The 20,415-nt window shown below is 45.2% G+C and overlaps 1 protein-coding gene across 2 annotated transcripts in view; it reads left to right on the forward strand.

The window, feature by feature from the left end:
• The window catches only part of CACNA2D2 (calcium voltage-gated channel auxiliary subunit alpha2delta 2), a 209,450-nt gene extending 194,608 nt beyond the window's left edge, over window positions 1-14,842 (forward strand). For both annotated transcript variants that reach the window (XM_066596905.1, XM_066596906.1), the window contains 10 exons: window positions 3,694-3,788; window positions 3,912-3,962; window positions 4,127-4,198; window positions 5,686-5,838; window positions 6,173-6,225; window positions 6,325-6,380; window positions 7,863-7,986; window positions 8,075-8,184; window positions 8,557-8,639; window positions 11,838-14,842. In XM_066596905.1, coding sequence (XP_066453002.1) covers window positions 3,694-3,788; window positions 3,912-3,962; window positions 4,127-4,198; window positions 5,686-5,838; window positions 6,173-6,225; window positions 6,325-6,380; window positions 7,863-7,986; window positions 8,075-8,184; window positions 8,557-8,639; window positions 11,838-11,960 — 920 coding nt within the window. In that variant the 3' untranslated portion in view covers window positions 11,961-14,842. The remainder of the gene's footprint in view (window positions 1-3,693; window positions 3,789-3,911; window positions 3,963-4,126; window positions 4,199-5,685; window positions 5,839-6,172; window positions 6,226-6,324; window positions 6,381-7,862; window positions 7,987-8,074; window positions 8,185-8,556; window positions 8,640-11,837) is intronic.
• The last annotated feature ends 5,573 nt before the right edge of the window (window positions 14,843-20,415 follow it).

Below are 20,415 nucleotides of genomic sequence, written 5' to 3' on the forward strand. Positions count from 1 at the left end.
ATGTTATAATCATTACTAACTTCAGAAGGGTCAGTGATCCAGGGATTATTTTGATTGCCAAATTGGAGTCAGGAAGGAATTTTTTCCTTTAAATTAGGAAAATTGGCTTCTTCCTCATTAGGGTTTTTTTCCTTCCTCTTATGCCTTAAAGGACATATGGTTTTTTTTCAGCCTTAGGCCTTGTTTACACGAGCGTTGTTTTGCATGTGCGTGTGTGCGCACAAATCTGCGCGTCCACGCACATTCCAAAACATGCGTGAAAGAAGCTGCGTGCCTATTGCCGTTAATGGGGCCCCCCACCGCCGCTGCTGCCGGCTGCCCCATTGAAAGCAATAGATGTCGGCACCCCCTGCTGTGACTTTCAGAGAAGGGCTTTAACCCCTTCCCTCCCCATGACGTAAGGGTATGTCATGGGAGCGGGGTACTTCCCGCAAAATGACATACCCGTACGTCATAGGGATAGCGCGAGATCATAGCAGATCTCACGCTATCCTGAAGTGGGAGACGGCTGTCACAAGTAGCCGGCCTCCCGCTGCGACAGCAGTAAATCACGGCAGGGAAAGGGTTCACAGAGGGAGCGCGCTCCCTTTGTGACTTCAGCCGTCTCTCGCGATAACATCGCGAGAGCCCGGCTGGTTGCTATGGCAAGAGGACGCCAGATATGCTATAATAAGCGATAAGGCATGGCAGGAGAGAAGTCATTACTGCTGCAGTGTTAAGTCCCTCAGAGGGACACAGATGGTGTAACAATAAGAGCAAAATAAAGTACAAAAAATAAAAATTTAAAAAAAAATGTTAAAAAAACCTTTTTTTAATGCTTTTTCTCATATTAGCATAAAAAAATTAAAACAAAAAATCCCACATATTTGGTATCAACGCGTCCATAACGACGTGTACAATAAATTGAACACACATTTTATCCTGCACGGCAAAAAGCGTTAAAAGAAACACTAAAAAACTGAGACAAAATGCTAATTTTTAGCATTTTGCCTCCCAAAAAACGCAATAAAATTGATTTAAAAACGTATATACCCCCAAAATGGTACCAATAAAACCTACAGCTCGTCTTGCAAAAAATAAGCCCTCAGAGAGCTCCGTCCATGGAAAAATAAAAAAGTTATAGGACTTTGAATGCAGTGACCTTAGAAAAAAATTATAATTTAAAAAAAAGGAGTTTTATTGTGGAAAAGTGAAAAAACCTAAAAAAAATATAAGAATTTTGGTATCGTTGTAACTGTACCGGCCCACAGAAAAAATGTAGTGTGTCATTTACGCTGCATAATTAACGCTTTAAAAAAAAAAAATCTCTGGCAGAATTGATGCGTTTTCTCTCCCTACGCATATGTACACAAATGGTACCAATAAAAACTACAATTCGTCACGCAAAAAACAAGCCCTTATACGGCCGCATCGACGAAAAAATAAAAAAGTTATGGCTTTTGAAAAATGGACATGAAAAAATACCAAAAATCATTTGGTCCTCAACGCCAAAATAGGCCATGTCCTTAAGGGGTTACATAAAAGCCCCTCCCTGAAAATCATTTAAGATTTGAAATTCCTGACTGCTGAAAGGGCTGCGTTTGATTGGCTGAGTACTCAGCCAATCATAGGCAGCGCTCAGCCATTCATTGATTGACAGCTGAGCGCTGCCTGTGATTAATCACAGCGCTCAGCCAATCACAGGCGGCGCTCGGCCATTTATTGAATTCAGTGAATGGACGAGTGGAGAAATATAATATTGGTAGCTGAAGAAGAAAAAAATAGGGCCGTAAAACCATCACATGGGTAGAATCCCTAAAAAGTGTCTGGACCTTTTGGACGAAAGCAACCTGGTCTTTAAAGGGTTAAAAAGAGTTCAAGTTTTTCCCCATCATTCTGCAATCAGTACCCCATAATGACAAAGTGACAACTGAATTTTGGAAAGCTTTGTAAATGTTTTTAAAATAAAAAGCTACCATTTTGCATTGACATAAGTATTCACACCCCTTGGTATGACACTTGACATTTAGCTCTGGGGGCCTCCTATTTCTCTTGATCCTCTCTGAGATGTTTCTACATCTTGATTGGACATTATGTTTAAAGAGTACCACCCCCCTGCCTTCACATAAGGTCTTACAGCACACAATGCATATCAGAGCCAACACCAATACATGAGGAGGAAAGAACTGCCTGCAGAGCTCAGAGACAGGATTGTGTGGAGGCACAGGTCTGGAGAAGGCGATAAAAACATCTCTGTTGCGCTGAAAGTTCCCAAGAGCCCAGCGGCCTCCATAATTATTACATGGAAGAACAACAACCAGGACTCTTCCTAGAGCTGCCGACCCACCAAACTAAGGCTGGTCTCACACAGGCAGAATCCGCAATCGGCGTCCACGCGGAGGATCCGCAGCAAAGCGCGCACACTGAAAAGCATGTAAAATTGCTTTTCGCTCACATTCACGGATACGAATTGCGTATTCCACGAGTGAAGGAAAAATCGCAGCATGCTCGGTTTTGCTGCGGACTCTGCCCAGACGGCCTCTATTGCAGTAAATGGAGGCTGCCGGACCCGCAGCCCATACGCAATTAATATTATGTATGGACCGTGGGTAGCTGCATCATCGCTTAGTGACACCGTGGGAAACAAATATTTAAAAAAAAACTGTACTGCAAATGACTGACAGCGAGCTGCCGCGGTCATCCGCAATACAGGAAAATTCAGGTATGCAGAGTCGCCGACTGGGATAAATAGCCGGAATCAACTGCAGGCCTCCCGCATGCGGAATCTGACCTGTTAGTGTGAGCCAGGCCTAAGGGGGAGAAGGACATTGGTAGGAGAGGCGACCAAGAACCCAATAGTCTCTCTGACTGAGCACCAAAGATCCTGTGTGCAGATTGGAGAAACTTCCAGAAGGTCAACCATCACTGCAGCTTCCACCAATCTGGGCTTTATGGCAGAGCGGCCAGAAAGAAGCCTCTCCTTAGTAAGACGCATGAAAGCCGCCTGGAGTTACCAAAAAGCATCTAAAGGGCCCTCAGACAGCGAGAAACAAGATTTTCGGTCTGCAGGAAACCAGGCGCCGCTCATCACCTGCCCAATACCATCTTTACACTGAAGCCTGGTGGTGGCAGCATCATGCTGGAGGAGGGGAGACCGGTCAGGGCTGATGGAAAGTTGAGTGGAGCAAAGTACAGAGATAATGGAAACCTGATCCAGAGCGCAGGGAACCTCAGACTGGGCAGAAGGGTCACCTTCCAACAAGACAATGACCCTAAGTGCACAGCCAGGACAACCCAGGAGGGGCTTAGGGACAACTCTGTGAATGTCCTTGGGTGGCCCAGCCAGAGCCCTGAACCCAATGGAACATCTCTGGAGAGACCTGAAAATGGCCATCCACAGACGGCCAAGTAAGAAAATCCCCAAATCCAGGTGTGCAAACCTTGTGGCATCATACCCAAGAAGACCGGAGGCTGGAGTCACTGCCAAGGGTGCTTTACCTAAATACTAAATGTTTCTCCCATTCTGTTGTCACTTTGTCATTACAGGGTACTGAGTGCAGAATGAGGGGGAGAAACTTGAATATTTTCAAATTTGCACAAGACCACAACATAATTAAATGTAAAAAAAAAAAGCTAAACAGTCTGGAGCCTTTCCGGACCGGCTGTATAACTGCACAGGATCCTCCTCATCGTTTCCCCATTTCTTTCCACTAGTTGTCGGAGTGAAGTTGGATCTTGAGGCTTGGGTGGAAAAGTTCAAAATTCTGGCCAGCAACCATTCTGAGGGAAACCCTCAAGGACCCCGTAAGGTGAGCCGCCCCATCACCCCCCACATTCAGTGCAGGTCTGCTGCGTCTTATCCCACCAGCCACACATTCTTATCAGTGTCTTGTAGATGACACAACTGAAGCATCTTCTCCTGTTTCCAACAGCAATGCAGTCCTTCCAGCAGCTGCGAGATGGATTGCGACATCAACAGTGAGGTAAGTGGCCTCTGCCCACGACCACAGCATCAACACACCCAGAACCCACTTTTTTACCAGTATGGCTCCCCAAAGAGATCCAGTTTGGGGTTTTTCCAGTGCCCCATCACCAGCGAAACCTTCCTCCCTGTGTAGACTATAGACAATATGTCTCTTCTCTGCAGGATTTACTCTGCGTTCTCATTGATGACGGCGGATTCCTTGTTATGTCCAACCAGCAAGACCACTGGGCTCAGGTAATGTATGTACACTGTAACTGCACCAGCAGAATAGTGAGTGCAGCTCTGGGGTATAATACAGGATGTAACTCAGGATCAGTACAGGATAAGTAATGTATGTACACAGTAACTCCATCAGCAGAATAGTGAGTGCAGCTCTGGAGTATAATACAGGATGGAACTCAGGATCAGTACGGGATAAGTAATGTATGTACACAGTGACCCCGACAGCAGAATAGTGAGTGCAGCTCTGGAGTATGAGACAGGATGTAACTCAGGATCAGTACAGGATAAGTAATGTATGTATACAGTGACCCCACCAGCAGAATAGTGAGTGCAGCTCTGGAGTATAATACAGAATACGTAATATATGTGTACAGTGGCTGAAGATTACCGTATTTTTTGCTTTATAAGACGCACTTTTTCCGCCTCCAAAGCGGGGGGGGAAAGTTCCTGCGTCTTATAAAGCGAATGTGGCGAAAATTCGTTCCGATCGCCATTATTAGCGCGGTCGTGAATTTAACGCGCGGACGTGATTTATTTGGCGCGATTGCGCGTTAAATTCGCGATCGCGTGAACAAATGTGCGATCAGTTAGAAGATTTCTCTCCTCCTGTAAAAAAAAAAATCAGTACTCACCTCCCCCGGCAGAGCATTGCTTTCTGGACGCAGGGCTTGAAATCCCCTCCTCCAGAAAGCTAATACTGTGATTCACTAACACACGCCATCAGCCAATCACAGCCATTCAATGACATCATTGAATGGCTGTGATTGGCTAACACACGTGCGCCTTCAGCCAATCACAGTATTAGCTTTCTGGAGGTGGGGATTTCAAGCCCTGCGTCCAGAAAGCAATGCTCTGCCGGGGACCAGGAGGGAGCGACAGCCTGCAGCAGCGCCGCAGAACGCCGGGGGAGGTGAGTACTGATTTTTTTCCCCTATTTTCCCGCTCTAAAACGGGGGTGCGTCTTATAGACCGGTGCGTCTTATAAGGCGAAAAATACGGTATATCAGTTTATCGGCTTTATTACGGTGTGGTGTACAGATGACATACGGATAAGGTCGTCGCTGTGTCTTACATTTGTGGTCCTACAGTCCCACACAAAACCGACTAAATACATGCACAATTGGTGCGTTGGATAAGCATCCTGATTGGCGCAGTGTGGGTGTGTTGTCACGACGGCAGCGCTGCTGATACATAAATATACGAGGATAATTGCCCTTTCATGGAGCATTTGTGTCTGTAATTGCCGCATGAAAGCTCCAGGAATTCAGAAATCAGGTATTTTGAGAAGCAGAAGGAACGAAGGGAAAACACGGCTGTAAGTACCTCATTAGGAGGACGGTTAGCGCAGAGAATGCTAAGCAGGTTGTAGCGAGAACCCGCAGTGCTGCCGGGACTGCTGCTCTGTTATCAGCCATTTCAGGGTATGGAGAAGCGGATTCTAGGAGGTGACTATAATCTATTGTCCCCCTCATCTCATTAACCCTATGTGTTTATTGTAGGTGGGGAAGTTCTTCAGCGAGGTGGATCCCAACCTCATGTCTGCTCTGTATAACAGCTCGTTCTTCACCAGGAAGGAGTCCTATGACTACCAGTCATTATGCGCCCCTAAAACCGAAAGCAACAAAGGCGCGGCCCCCAGAGGGATTTTTGTGGTAAGTGTTGTTAGCAAGGACTGAGACCACAAGAGCTTCAGATCTCACTGACCACAAGGGGCGCTATTCAAGTGCAGCTATGAATAATATTGTTTCCTATCCTTCAGTCACATCCAGAGCTGCATTCACAATTCTGCTTGGCTTCCTTTAACTCTGACTTCATATCTCAGTGCCTGCACAGGACTTGCTGCACAGGAGGTGTAGCAACAAAAATTGCAGAGTATTTTGGGAACTGACGAATCTGTTAGGGGACATTTATGTGAATGCAGCTCTAGATGTGACTAGAGTAAAAAAAAAACCTATGCGAATTTACTCTTCTTCATCTCTTCACCAGCCGACTATTGCTGATATGCTGAATCTGGCCTGGTTGTCCTCTGCCGCCGCCTGGTGAGTGAGATACATGCGCTCCAGCTTTCCCGTCTCTGTCCACATTTCCCAGAAGCCTCTGCCTTGTATAATCTGCATCTTATAATCGACTCTCCACAGGTCACTATTGCAGCATCTGTTCGTCAGTCTGATGTATACCAGCTGGATGCAGGCAGGTAAGAGCCTGGGAGGTCTTCTAATAAGTCCTGCGATGATATGCATGATAAAACAGAGTGGAGTAGGGGTGCCATGGCGGCAGGAATGCTGCTGGATATTGGCCCTATTTGCTCCTTTCCAATTTTATCTGGAAACAGTCAGTAAGCTGCTGTTGGTGCATCTTGGTGCATTAACCCCTTCCCGCCCCAGGACGTAAACTTACTTTGGTTCGGGGTCTGAAGCTAAGCCCGCACCATCCACACTGGGAGCCTATTATTAGCGATAATAATATTGCAGTACAGAAGTATTACAATGCATTATAGCATCACAGGTTCAAATCCCCTACAGGGACATAAAAATTGTAAAATAAAAGGGGGGGGGAACACATGTAAAAACTTTTTTTGCACACTTTCCCTCCTTCATTTAAATGTTAAAAAAATGTAAAAACTCACCTTTTTGGTATTGTCGCTTCTGTATTGGCCCAAACAATAAATTTAACACACATTGTATGCTGCGTGGCAAACGCTATGAAAGGAAGCTGAGCCGAAATGCTTTTCTGTTAATTTCACCTGCAAAAAAACGCAAAAAGAGCTCTTTCACATGACAGTATTTTTCATCAGTATTTTGTGAGCCAAAACCAGGTGTGGAGAGAAAGTATAATGGAAAGATTTGCATTTCTTGCGGATTTTGGACCCAGTCCTGGTTTTGGCTGACAAAATACTGATGTGTGAATAAGCCCTTAGGCCCCCTGTCCACAGGCGTTGCAGTATCCCGTGGTGGATCTCCGCCACCCGGGAGCAGGAGCCTGCAGGCGGATCTCTGCGGTCAGTCTATCTGACAGGCTGATCGCAGTGAATCGCAGGAATTCGCAGCATGCTGAGAATTGCCGGTCGCAAGTGAAGACTCGCAATGATTCTCCGTTCGTGGACAGGGGGGCTGCGCTTTCCATGGCAACGCTATGGAAAGCTTCAGCCTGCGTGATTCGGCTATGTAAATTGACGGCGGAATCAGGGCTGTGAACAGGGGGCCTAAAAGTGATTAAAAAACATATTTACCTCAAAATGGCTTGTCACGCCAAGAAAACAAGCCCCCACGGAAAAATAAAAAACTTGTGGGACTCTGAATGCAACGATGCTATAAAAAAAAATCCCACGCCTCCAAAAAAATTGTTTTTGTTGTGCAAAAGTGGAAAAAACGAAAAAAATATATATAATTTTGGGATTGTCGTAATCATAGCAACTCCCAGAACAGATTTTTCACGCCATTTATGCTACATGATTAACATTGTTATTAAAAAAAAGCCCTAAAACAATGGCAGAATTAAGGTTTTTTTTTTCTCCCTGCGCTCCCCCCAAAAATAATTAAATGTATACAATTTATTATATGTACCCCAAAAATAATAGCAATAACTATAGTTCGTCACGCAAAAAACAAGCCCTCATATGACATCTGTTGCACTGGCTAGGCTCCGCCCACTCATCCCCTTTTCCGTTTCTCCGCAGAGGATATCATGGCTGAGAACATGGAGCACCGAGAAGCCAGTTGCATCATGAAGCAGACCCAGTATTATTTCAACAGCCTCAACGCCACCTACTCGGCGGTCATTGATTGTGGACCCTGCTCCCGGTCAGTTGGGTTCAGCAGTGGGGAATATGCGGTAGTTAGTAAGGGTTAATTAACCGCTGCATCGTTATCTCTTTCTCTCCTTGGACAGATATTTCCACGCACAGAGACTTTCAAACACAAACCTCCTCTTCGTGGTGGCTGAGACGATGATCTGCAGTCAGTGCGACTCCATGAAGCTGGACCAGGCAGAGATGCGCTGTATCCTTCCGGTGGTGGTGATTTGGGGGAGGGAGGGATATAGAGCAGCCATATGGACAAGGGTAGGGTGGCCCAATCCAAAGCGGTAGACTGGTACAGCTAAGAGCTGATAACAGTGTACTGGCGCAGATTCCAGGTGATAGTGCTTCCATATTTACTGACAGCAAGCAGAGATCTTGGAAATGCTGAGAAATTGAAATACAAAGTGTATTAGGAAGTGGCAGATTCTCCTGGGGTTGGAGCAGTCTGGACAGTAGTGTGAGGTGTCACTCAGCGTTCCTGGCGGACTAAAGAGACTCTCTTGATGTTTCCTCTGGAGTACCATTTTGTGTAACCTGTTGTATGTTGCGGCACCTTAACTCCTGGTCACAGCTGAGGGTCCGGAGCAGTGTGAGCTGGTGGAGATGCCCCGGTATCGTAAAGGTCCTCATGTCTGCTTTGACTACAACACAATGGTACTTGTCTGCTTAGTCTACATAGCACAGGTGACATACAGATGTAGCAGAGCTGAATCTGTCTAATTACTACAGATAATGCAGTAATTGTGACCTGCAGTCCCATGTAACACCACCGATAGTACAGATAATAGAATAGGTGTAACCTGCAATCCTTTGTAATGGTCCTTTTACACGAGGCAAACTACGCTCGTCTCAGTGATGCTCACTACTGTGCTTACAACACAGGCCCGAGTATCACGGGCATCACTCACAGCGTTGCTCGAATGGAGGCAGAGCGGGCCGAGGAGCGCTCTCCCATCACCTGCCTCCATTCACAGTAAGCAGACGGTTGTTCAGAAGTGAACGACTGCTGTTTACACTGAACGGCACGTCCTGGAGTTTTCTGCAGGCAGAAATTGAACACCTGAACAATTCTCGTTCAGCCGCTGCATGCGTTCACACAGGACGATTATCATCCAGATTGCGGCGGGAGCCTGAACAATAATAGTTTCCTGTAAAAGGACTATAAGGCCTCATGCCCCCGGGGAAAATCAGGTCCGCTGCGGATGCAGTGCGGATGAGCTTAAATTCCTTTTTTTTTTCATGCGGGAGATCAATTGAGCTATGAGCTCCCGCACACGTGATCCGCACTTAAATGGAGCATGTCACGTTTTTTTTCACGCGCATGAAATTTTAAAATCACTTTAAAATACCATCCGCGGCTATTTATCTACCCGCAGGTGGTCAATGCATTCCAATGGGAAATTTTAGGTGCAGATCATGCACGCAGGTGATCTGCTGCGGATTGTAAATTTTATTTTCCCCGTGGACATGTGGCCTAACAGTACAGAAAGCACAGATAATACAATAGCTGAGACCTGCAGTCCTATGAAACACCACGAATAGCACAGATAATGCAACAGGTGTGACCTACAGTCCTATGTAATAGTACAGGTAGGATTGGCCAAATGTTGTCCCTATCTTCAAAAAAGGGACAAAGGTCGATCCAGGAAACTACAGTCCTGTGAGCCTGACTTTTATACCGGGAAAGATCTTTGAACAAATTATTAAACAGCATGTATGCAAGTACTTGGATAAAAATGGAGTAATTAACCAGAGCGAGCATGGGTTTGTAACAAACAAGTCATGCCAGACTAATCTAATTTCCTTCTATTACAGAATCACTGACTGGGTTGATCAGGGAAATGCGGTGGATATAGAATATCTTGACTTTAGTAAAGCATTTGACAGAGTCTTGGGTGGCGCAGAGTGTTAAGGCAGCAGAATTGCAGTCCTAAGCTCTCGCTCATGACCTGAAGTTTGCGAGCTCAATCCCTGCGTGGTTCAGGTAGCTGGCTCAAGGTTGACTCAGCCTTCCATCCTTTCGAGGTCGGTAAAATGAGTACTCAGCTTTCTGGGGGGTAATAAATAAAGTGCTGAGGAATAAGTTGGCACTATACAAATAACAACAAGATTTATTTAAGCATCTCATATTGAAAAAATATGGGATTGACAAGGCAGCTGTTAGGTGGATTCACAACTGGCTGAGTGATCATACTCAAAGAGTGGTCATAAATGACTGCACATCCAAGTGGAAGAATGTATCAAGTAGGGCACCACAAGGCTCTGTCCTAGGCCCAGTGTTGTTCAACATTTTTATAAATGATCTGGAAGAGGGAATTGAGGGGAAACTGATAAAATTTGCTGATGACTCAAAGCTAGAAGGGATAGCTAACACTAGGGAAGAGAGAGAGAGGATTAAAAAAGATCTTGAACAGTGAGTGGCGACTAACAGAATGGTATTTAACAAGGAGAAATACAAAGTCCTACATCCGAGCAAGAAAAATGAAAAAAGCACATACAGAATGGGAGGAATTGGGCAAGCAGCAGCACATGTGAAAAAGACTTGGGTATACTAATAGATCACAGAATGAACATGAGTCAACAATGTGATGCAGCAGCCAAAAAGGCAAACACAATTCTGGGATGTATTAAGAGAAGCATAGAGGTCATGACGTGAGGTCATTATCCCCCTCTACTCTTTCATAGTTAGACCTCATCTGGAATACTGTGTCCAGTTCTGGGCACCCCACTTTAAAAAAGACATAGACAAGCTGGAGCAAGTTCAGAGAACAGCTACCAAGATGGTGAGCGGTCTGCAAATCATGTCCTATGAGGAACAGTTAAAGGATCTGGGAATGTTTAGCTTGCAAAAAAGAAGGCTGAGAGGAGACTTAATAGCTGTCTACAAATGTCTGAAGGGTTGTCACAGAGCAGAGGGATCAGCCCTATTCTCATTTGCACAAGGAAAGACTAGAAGCAATGGGATGAAACTGAAAGCGAGGAGACACAAATTAGATATTAGAAAAAACTTTCTGACAGTGAGGGGGATGAATGAGTGGAACAGGTTACCACAGGAGGTGGTGAGTTTTCCTTCAATGGAAGTGTTCAAACAAAGACTGGACAAATATCTGTCTGGGATCATTTAGTAAATCCTGCACTGAGCAGGGGGTTGGACCAGATGACCCTGGAGGTTCCTTCCAACTCTACCATACTATAATTGCAGGTCACACCTCGTGCATGATCAATGCTATCCATGGTGTTAAGGGCCATTTAACCCAGACGAACGAAATTGCGCGGTAATCGTTACATCTAAGTGCAAATACATTGTGCACTGTTCGTTTACTTGGTTCGTTTGTCGCTCAGTTTCAAGCAGCATAATGATCATTCCTGCTTCGCTCACTTCTAAACATTCTCCACTCAGTGTTTCAGTAGAATGTGAAGCGAGGGGTGAGCGATACTCAGCGGTCATCTGCTGGTTTAAACGTTTTGCACGAGCGCTAACAACTGGCGGTGACATCACCCGCTCAGCCAACAGTCGTCTCGTGTAAATGGGACATTACAGAGAACTGCAGGTCTCACCTATTTGCATTATCTGTACTAATCTATAGTGTTACGTAGTGCGGTCCTATATAACACTACAGATAGTGCAGTAGGTGTGACCTGCAGTCCTATGTAACACCATGGATAGTACAGGTAATGTAGTAGGCATGACCTGCAGTCCTATGTAACACTACAGTGTGCACAGATAATGTAGTAAATATGACCTGCAGTCCTATGTAACAGCACGTTATCTCTTGGCTTGGCTCTGCTACATCTGTACATTGTCGCTCTGCAGTGGATTTTCCTCTCACTCTCGACTCTTCCGTCTTGCAGGAGGATACCTCAGACTGTGGTCGCGGCTCCATGTTCCGGCCGTCTTGGCTCCTGTTGGCATTTCTTCAGCTGCTGCTCCTGCTGGGCGGCTGCACCTCGTCCTCCGTGGGCCGGGGCCTCTAGATGTGCCCCGCTTCCTCCCTCCTTCCTGAGGCCACTTCTTGTTTAGTGACGTGGTTACCATGACAAACAGGCGAGCGCCTCTCTTGCGCGTTGGGTTGAGTTACCACGACAACCACCACTTGATTTGGATGATTTTACGGCAACAACAAGGAGACCTTTTAGTGTCATCAGGAGTTACCATGGCAACCAGGAAAAAAAAACCATCATGCAGCGTAGCAGCACTTACCCCATGAGCGGGAGGAGCCATGGCAGCTCCGAGGATTTCCTGTTTCCTGTTCATCTGTCTCCATGGTTCCTGTCTGTTCACCTGAGTTTCTGTCTTATCAGTTGTGGGGTCACTTGGTCAGCGGCTCTTTGACGTCCTCGTCCATTTCTACAGCTACTGTAATGAGCAGGAGCACTAGTGATGATGTCATATCTACCCAGGGCGATGATGTCATATTTGTCCACAGTGATGATGTCATATCTACCCATAGTGTTTATATCATATATACTCAGGGTGATGATGTCATAGCTTTCCTTGGTGATGTCATACACCCATGAAGATGTCATTTCTTCCAGGGTGACAGTCATGTCTGTCCACAGTGATGAGGTCATATCTACTACACCTGATAATGATGGTGTCATATCTACTCATGGTGTTGAAATCACTGCTATGCTTGATGATGTCATACACCTATGATGATTATATCCTCTCCACCAGGGTGCCAGTCATATCTATCCACAGCGATGATGTCATATCTTCCCAAGGTGATGATTTTATAGCTACCCAAAGTAGTGATATCATATATACTCAAGAGTGAGGACATGGCTTTCAGAGTGACAGTCATGTCTGCCCTGAGTGATGTCATATCTACTCATAGTGATGATATCATATATACAGAGTGATAATATAATTTCTACCAGGGTGACAGTCATTGCAAGCCACGATGATATTGTTATCTGCATGGTGATCTATCTATGGTGATGAGGTCATATCTACCCATGGTGGGTGAAATCACATTTATTCTTGGTGATAATGGCACATCTCCCCAGATTGATATCACAGATATCATTGGTGATGTCACTGCTGTTCTTGGTGATTATGTCAGATCTCTCCTCGGTAATGTCACCGCTATTTCTGCTGATGTCATAGCTTGCTATGGTGATGTCACTGATATATTCTTGGTGATGATGTCACATCTCCCCAGGATGAAGTCACTGTTATTCTTGGTGATGTCACTACTATTCTAGGTCATCTTTTCATGGCTTTTCATATCATTGTCATATACAATGGAGTTGGAGTTTTTCTCACGTTGGGGGAGGGGGTATCGGGGCAAATAGCATTCAGAAAAAAAAAGAATAGTGACTTTTGTGAGATTTCCGTCCGCCCCTTTAAGTATCTCAGAGCATTTTGCTTTCCCACTTTTTGATAGCTTGCGACGCTCCTTCCTGCAGGACTGCAGCCTCCGGGCTCTTACAGTTCTGCAGGCTATTAAGTGCCAAAGCTGCGATTTCCTTTCACCCTCTGGTCCTGGGGACAACAAGCTCCGCCCCTGCGGTCAGATGACTCTTCCTATTCTACGACTTTGCACCAAAGAATCAGGTTTATGACGTTTTGATGCTGTCACCAACACATTGGGCGATGCAGAAGCCCTAACTATCACTCGCCAGTTACTGTCTCTTTAAGAAAGCCCCGACTTTAGCCAATGGATGGCGTGTAGCTCGCATAATCCAGCTTTCCACTTGTGTAGACGCTGCGAGGCTGCTGAAATACTTAGTACCAGCTGTGAGAATCCCAGGACAGAGCACAATCATGTCATAAGCACAGGGGACCTGCAACCCCCCAAAAACCGCGCACAAAACTGTCACACTGTGTGTACGAGGCACAAGTACTGTCATGCCACCACAAGGGGAGGGGTCATACTCTTGCTCCGCCCTTTAGCCACATGGCGATCGTTTATGATTTCTGCTGAGCCAGCGTCGTGTAACCAGATCCGTGACTCCAGTATTAAGGGCAGAATTACACAACACCCCACAATTCTAACAGCCACGAAAACTCTTATCTGCGCCATTTCTGTTTCGGCAAAAGCTGCTGCCAGTCTATGCCTATTCTGTACACCTGTCACCAGCTTTCCCAGGCTCCTGAATGGCATATCAGTCCTGTTCCCCATGTTGTCCACGCCAGGGGTTTTGGAAAGCTGGGTGACATCTGTAGGTGCTGTAATAGCAGCCATATGGGATACTACCGGCGTTCCCAGAATGGATACATTTATAGGGGGTGTTACGTACGATATGGGGGGACCCAATCTGAGGACTTTGCTCCTTTCGTTGCCTTTCTGGCGTCCATCCTCATCCACGTCTCATTCATGCCGCCATCTTGCTTGTTGTCCACCTCCAGTGATGAGACCTCCCTGTAGCTCTGGATACCGCCAAATGTGGGGGAGGGGAGGTGCCCCCCCACTCTGCCAAGAGACGCCACAGGCCGGAGCTCGGGGATGGGGGGAGGGTCGGTGGGGACCCCTAAATGGTCATTTTCTTTGCTTGTAGCTTCGCTGTGTGTTTGGATCTTGTTTTGGGGGTGGGTGATGTGTGCGCCAGGCGTCCGTCCGCTCGCGTTTCTAGTCCGATCCTCCATTGCAGAACGAGAGAGCTATAAATAGGTATAAATATCTATAAATATTATATATATCCCGTACGCGGCGCGAGGTCATCGACTTCTCCTCATCAGTTAGTGGCTTTTATCCGGTGACTGGAGCAAAAGTTTATTTATTTATTTGTACAGAAAAAAGTTCCACAAGTGACAGAAAGTTTGTACGATTCGTGCGTGATTCCTGTAAAATATTTTCAAATGGTTTATTACAAAGACTCAGTTAATAAATAATGTGCATATTTTCACTTCATCTCGGCCTCTTTCTTGAGTCCCACACTTTTTTTCCCACGTCAAACGTGATATAAGTGTACATGACAACACTTCCGGTCCCTGTGCGCTGGCTCCCCACTATTACCCTAGTGCGCCCGCTGAGCTCTTATTTGTGCACTCTGATTGGTGTTGTGAGGCTCTGCTACAGTCCTGGGGCTGGAAGTGTTATCGTGGGGATACAGACAAAGATGTTCTTCTTACAGGGGGTCCGTAAGGTCAACCTGTAACAATTCTTAAAGGGGTTTTCCTAATGCTTGCTGGCAGTGGGAGGCTGCACAGTATATAAAGAAAAATGAACACAGTGTTTCCCCACATGAACACTGCATCCCATACAAGGCTTGACAGGAACACCATCAGTGACGTCCCATAAACCTGCCGGGGGCTTCGACATTAGAAGCCCATGTAACAGGGTTACGGGCCGTCACCAGGCCTTTTGGTCAGATGCTGCGGCGCTGGAGCAGCAGTCCGGCACCACGGCAAGTATATTATTTTTATATAGTTTTGAGCATGGGGGCCCCAAAACTATATATATATATATATATATATATATATATATATATATAAAAGTAATACATCCTCTTTAACAAAGAGCTAAGATACTGTTTCCCTAGAAAGTTACAGTGTACAGGGACAAAAAGAGTTGTCATAGGGACACAAATAAACAAGCCCTTCTTGGTAATAAGCTATTATTCTGTTCTCCTATCAGCTTCCAGAACACAGGGGTAGGAAGGGTTGTCATAGAAACACAAAGAAGTCTCTTCTCTTATGAGATTCTAGAGTACTGGGACAAGAAGTGTTACCATGAGGACACAAAGACGTTCTTCTCACAGGTGGACTGTAAGATCACCCTGCAATAATTCTCCAAAAAGGGGCCAGATACTACTCTGATTCTCTATGAGGTTTTGGAGCACAGGGGCAGGAAGTGTTGTCACAGGAACACAAGACAAAGAAGCTTTTCTCAGAATAAAAACAAAGTACTCTGTTCCTGTATCAGTTTCCAGAGCACAGGGGTAGGAAGGCTGGTCCTAAGGATAAAGACAAGGAAGCTTTTCTCCAGAATACGATTCTACTGTCTTCCTTTATGAGTATCAAAAGTACTGGGGTAGGAAGGGTTACCATGAGGACACAGACAAAGAAGCTCTTCTCTTTGGTGGCTTGTAAGATCAACCTCCAATATTTTTTTAACAAAGAGATAAGATACTACAGTACTCTGTTTTCCTAGGTGGTTTGGGGACAGGGGTAAGAAGTGTTGTCATAGGGACACGAAGAAAGAAGCTCTTCTTGGAAATAAGATATTACTCTGTTCCCATATCAGCTTCAGAGCCTATAAACCTCCAGTACACAGCAGTAGTGTTGTCATAGGGACAGCAGCCTGTAAGGCCAGCCAACCTATGAGAAGACAATGCTCTCTTCCCCTTTGAGCTTCCAGAGCATTGGGGCAGAAAATGTTGTCATAGGGACACAAAGCATCTGTTCTTAGGAATTCGCTAATACTCTGCGTCCTGTAAATGCTTTCAGAGCACAGTAGTAGGAAGTATTGTCATAGGGACCTGTAAGGTCAACCTGTGCCAATTCTGAATATGGGGATAAGATACTACTGTTTCTATATGTGTGGCCAGAGCACAGAGTCACAAAGTGTTACTATGAGAACACAAAGAAATTCCTAGGAATAAGATATTATTCTGTTACCCAATGAGCTTCCAGCGAAGTGTTGTCAAAGGGATATAAGTCTTTTCCCTGGTGGCCATAGTTGAACTTCTATTGTAGGTAAAATGTTTGAAGAGATGCTGTCCTGGAGGACCTCAAGGGAAAAAGCTGTATAACTCCGTATCAGCATGCGTTAATGAGAGATCGCTCCTGTCAAACCCACCTGATCAGCTTCTACAAGGAGGTAAGTTCTAGACTGCAATGGGGAGCGTCAAAGTGTTTGATACTGTGCCGTATAAAAGGTTGGTATATAAAATGAGAATGTGTAAGGGGGTAACTAACAGGTCAGTGATAGAAAGCAGAGGGTGGGTATAAATGGTACATACTCTACTTTTACTATACCTTTACTTTTTGGGTACCTCAGGGGTTAGTATTGGAGAGGTCACCGTTACTAGTGGGGTACCATAGGGGGCAGTATTGGGCCCTATTCTTTTTAATGTATTTATTAATGACCTGATAGAAGGACTGTGCAGTAAAATATCAATATTTGCAGATGTTACAAAACTATGTAAAGATATTAAAGGGGTTGTCCCGCGCCGAAACGTTTTTTTTTTGTTTTTTTTTTAACACCCCCCCCCCCCCCCCCCCCCCCCCCCCCGTTCGGCGCGAGACAACCCCGATGCAGGGGTTAAAAAAACAAACAGCACAGCGCTTACCTGAATCCCGGCGGTCCGGCGTCTTCTTACTTACCCGGTGAAGATGGCCGCCGGGGTCTGCTCCCTCCGTGGACCGCAGCTCTTCTGTGCGGTCCATTGCCGATTCCAGCCTCCTGATTGGCTGGAATCGGCACGTGACGGGGCGGAGCTACACGGAGCCGGCATTCTGCACGAGCGGCTCCATTGAATACAGCAGAAGACCCGGACTGCGCAAGCGCGGCTAATTTGGCCATCGGAGGCCGAAAATTAGTCGGCACCATGGAGACGAGGACGCCAGCAACGGAGCAGGTAAGTATAAAACTTTTGATAACTTCTGTATGGCTCATAATTAATGCACAATGTACATTACAAAGTGCATTATTATGGCCATACAGAAGTGTATAGACCCACTTGCTGCTGCGGGACAACCCCTTTGACACAAGAGAGGACGCAAAGTTACAAGAGGATCTGGATAAGCTGGAGCTTCGGCAGAAAAGTGGCAAATGAGGTATAACATTGATAAATGTGAGGTTTTGCACATGGGCAGAGGAAATACATGTCACCATTACACACTAAATAGGAAACCACAGGGAAACACTGACATGGACAAGGACTTGGGGATTTTAGTTAACTGTAAGCTTTACTGGAGCAACCAGTGTCAGGCAGCTGCTGCCAAGGCAAATAGGATCATGGGGTGAATCAAAAAAAGTCTAGGGGCACATGATTGGAACATTGTTCTTCCTGTTTGCAAGTCAGTGGTCAGACCACACATGAATATTGTGCACAGTTTTGGGTATTGCTGGTAAAATAAAAAGCGACCTGGTGGTGAACCGGCTTTCGCTCCTCTTAGGTTCTGCAGACTCCTGGCTGAGGCTTCTTTCCCACGAGCGTATATTTGCCGCCGTTTTCACGGCCGGCCGATATACGCTACGTTGGGAGAGATAAAACTGGTGAACTTTTGATTTGTGCGCCCGTTCAGACGGCATGGGTCCCGGCGCATATAACCTGAGACTACCATGCCATCGCCCCTTTCCCCTCCCTCCCCATCGCAGGCTCACCTCTGCTCTCCTCCGCGCTCGTTTTTTGCAATAGATTGGGTCGGGGGGCGAAACAAAGTGCTGGCCCGCCTCCTCCCATTGCTGGCTATGGGCAAGGGGCGGGAAGAGGGCAGGAGCTTAGCTTTGCCCACATCCCACCCCTTGTCCGCGGCCAGCAATAAGAGGAAGTGGAACAGGCTGGCGATAAGTTCCTCCCCCTCCCTTTGCAAAGAGCCAGCGGGGAGAAGAGCAGAGGGAAGGAGTTTAGCAGCTATGCTGCTAAACTGCCTTTGGCCGCTGCTATGGGCTTCCATAGGGGTCCATGCAGCGGCCGACGTATTCTGGCTCAAAAGATAGTTTCGGGACTATCTTTTGGGGCCAATGTAAAAACGCCCAGTGCTATATTGGCTTGGCTGGGCGCTTTTACGTCTCAGCAATACGGCCATCAAAAAATCAGATCAGAACGCGCCTCATGTAATTATATGGTCATCATAAATGTGGAAGGTGAAAACAGACTCACCTGGTGCTCGAAGGGTTAACCCTGTCACAGGAAACAACCCTCTGGCACCTGTTGTCCACGTCGGCTTAGAGAAGTTTCTTTGTGTCCGGTATCCCCTTGGAATCCAATGCATCAGATCACAGCGTATATCGGCCGGACGCGAAAACGGACAGCTGATATACGCTAGTGGGAAAGAGCCCTAAGGCCGTAGTCTCAGGTTGCCTTGTGGAAATGGTGCCCCTGTCTGTGACTCGAATGGTGTGCAGGCCTGCCATGGCCTGTGAGCACTATGATTAGCAATAATGCGTTGAAGTACAGAAGTACTGCAATGTATTATCATAGCATCACAGATTCAAGTTCCCTACAGAGATATATAAAAATACAGATATAATATTGTAGTAAAAAAAAAAAAACGCTTTCCCTTTTTTGTTTAAAAACACAATTTGGTATTGTTGCATCTGTAACAACTCGTTCCGTGAATTGAACAAACGTTTTATTCTGCACAGCAAACGCTATATTTATATTTTTTTAAAAACTGTTAAAATGCTTTTTTTTGATTAATTTTGCCTCCCAAAAGAAATTTTATAGAAGTGATCAAAAGAGCCATATGTACCCCAAAATACTCAATATTAATGGCCAGTAAAAAATAACACAGGTCTGCAAAAAAAACTTTTTTAAAAATTGTTTTGATTTTGTTAAATCATCTTTATGTAGTTTTTTGCACAGATTTCAAAAATGACGGGTTTTTTTCTATCACGTAAGGCTTGCCTACAAAATAAAGTTGAAGTATTTGGAAAAAATACAAAAAACTGAAAATTTTTTGTTTTTATTATTTTAACATGAAGTAATAGGAAAAAAAAAAACAGCAATACCTAGCTAAAATAAGCATAATAGTGATATGTGTTGCAAAGTTATTATAAGTCTTTGTAAAAACGTTTTCTTTTTCCATCAAAGCTTCTTTTGGTACTTTTTCGGCTGTGTTCTTGTGAATTTTGCCTTTTTAACATCCAACAGTAGTCTGCCATCATGTTGACATTCCATCGACCTTGGTATCTGCGCTCCATTTCTTTTAGATCTTGATGGAAACGTTCTCCTTGTTCCTCACTTACAGCCCCAAGATTTTCTGGAAAGTAGTCCAGATGTGAGTGAAGGAAATGCAGCCCAAGATTTTGTAGTTTTGTAACAATTCAGCAACCAAAGTTTTGTAGTTTGGGTCTTTTTTATTTCCAAGAAAGCCTGTTACAACAAGTTTAAATGAATTCCAGGCATTTTTTTCTTCCATTTCCATTTTAGTGACAAAGATTTTATATTTTAAAAGTTTTCTTATGTCAGGCCCAACAAAGACTCCCTCTTTGTTGACCTAGTAACATGGAAATAACTTTCAAATCCCCACAAATGGTCCATTTATGGTCAGAGTAGCTGAGCTTATTAAGAACAAACCCAAGATTTCCGTAGCATTCTTTCAAATGGACTGAGTATCCAACAGGCACAGAAGCATATTGGTTACCATTGTGAAGAAGTATGGCTTTCAAACTCCTTTTTGACGAATCTATGAAAAGTCTCCATTCCTCTGGGTCATACGTTATGTTGAACATTTCCATGATTCCAGGTACATTGTTGCAGAAAACTAGTTCACCCTCTTGTGTAAAAAAAGGGACAAATTCCTTTTCTCTAA

Source organism: Eleutherodactylus coqui, chromosome 3, assembly GCF_035609145.1.
Source record: "Eleutherodactylus coqui strain aEleCoq1 chromosome 3, aEleCoq1.hap1, whole genome shotgun sequence".
In the NCBI taxonomy this organism is placed as follows: domain Eukaryota; kingdom Metazoa; phylum Chordata; class Amphibia; order Anura; family Eleutherodactylidae; genus Eleutherodactylus; species Eleutherodactylus coqui.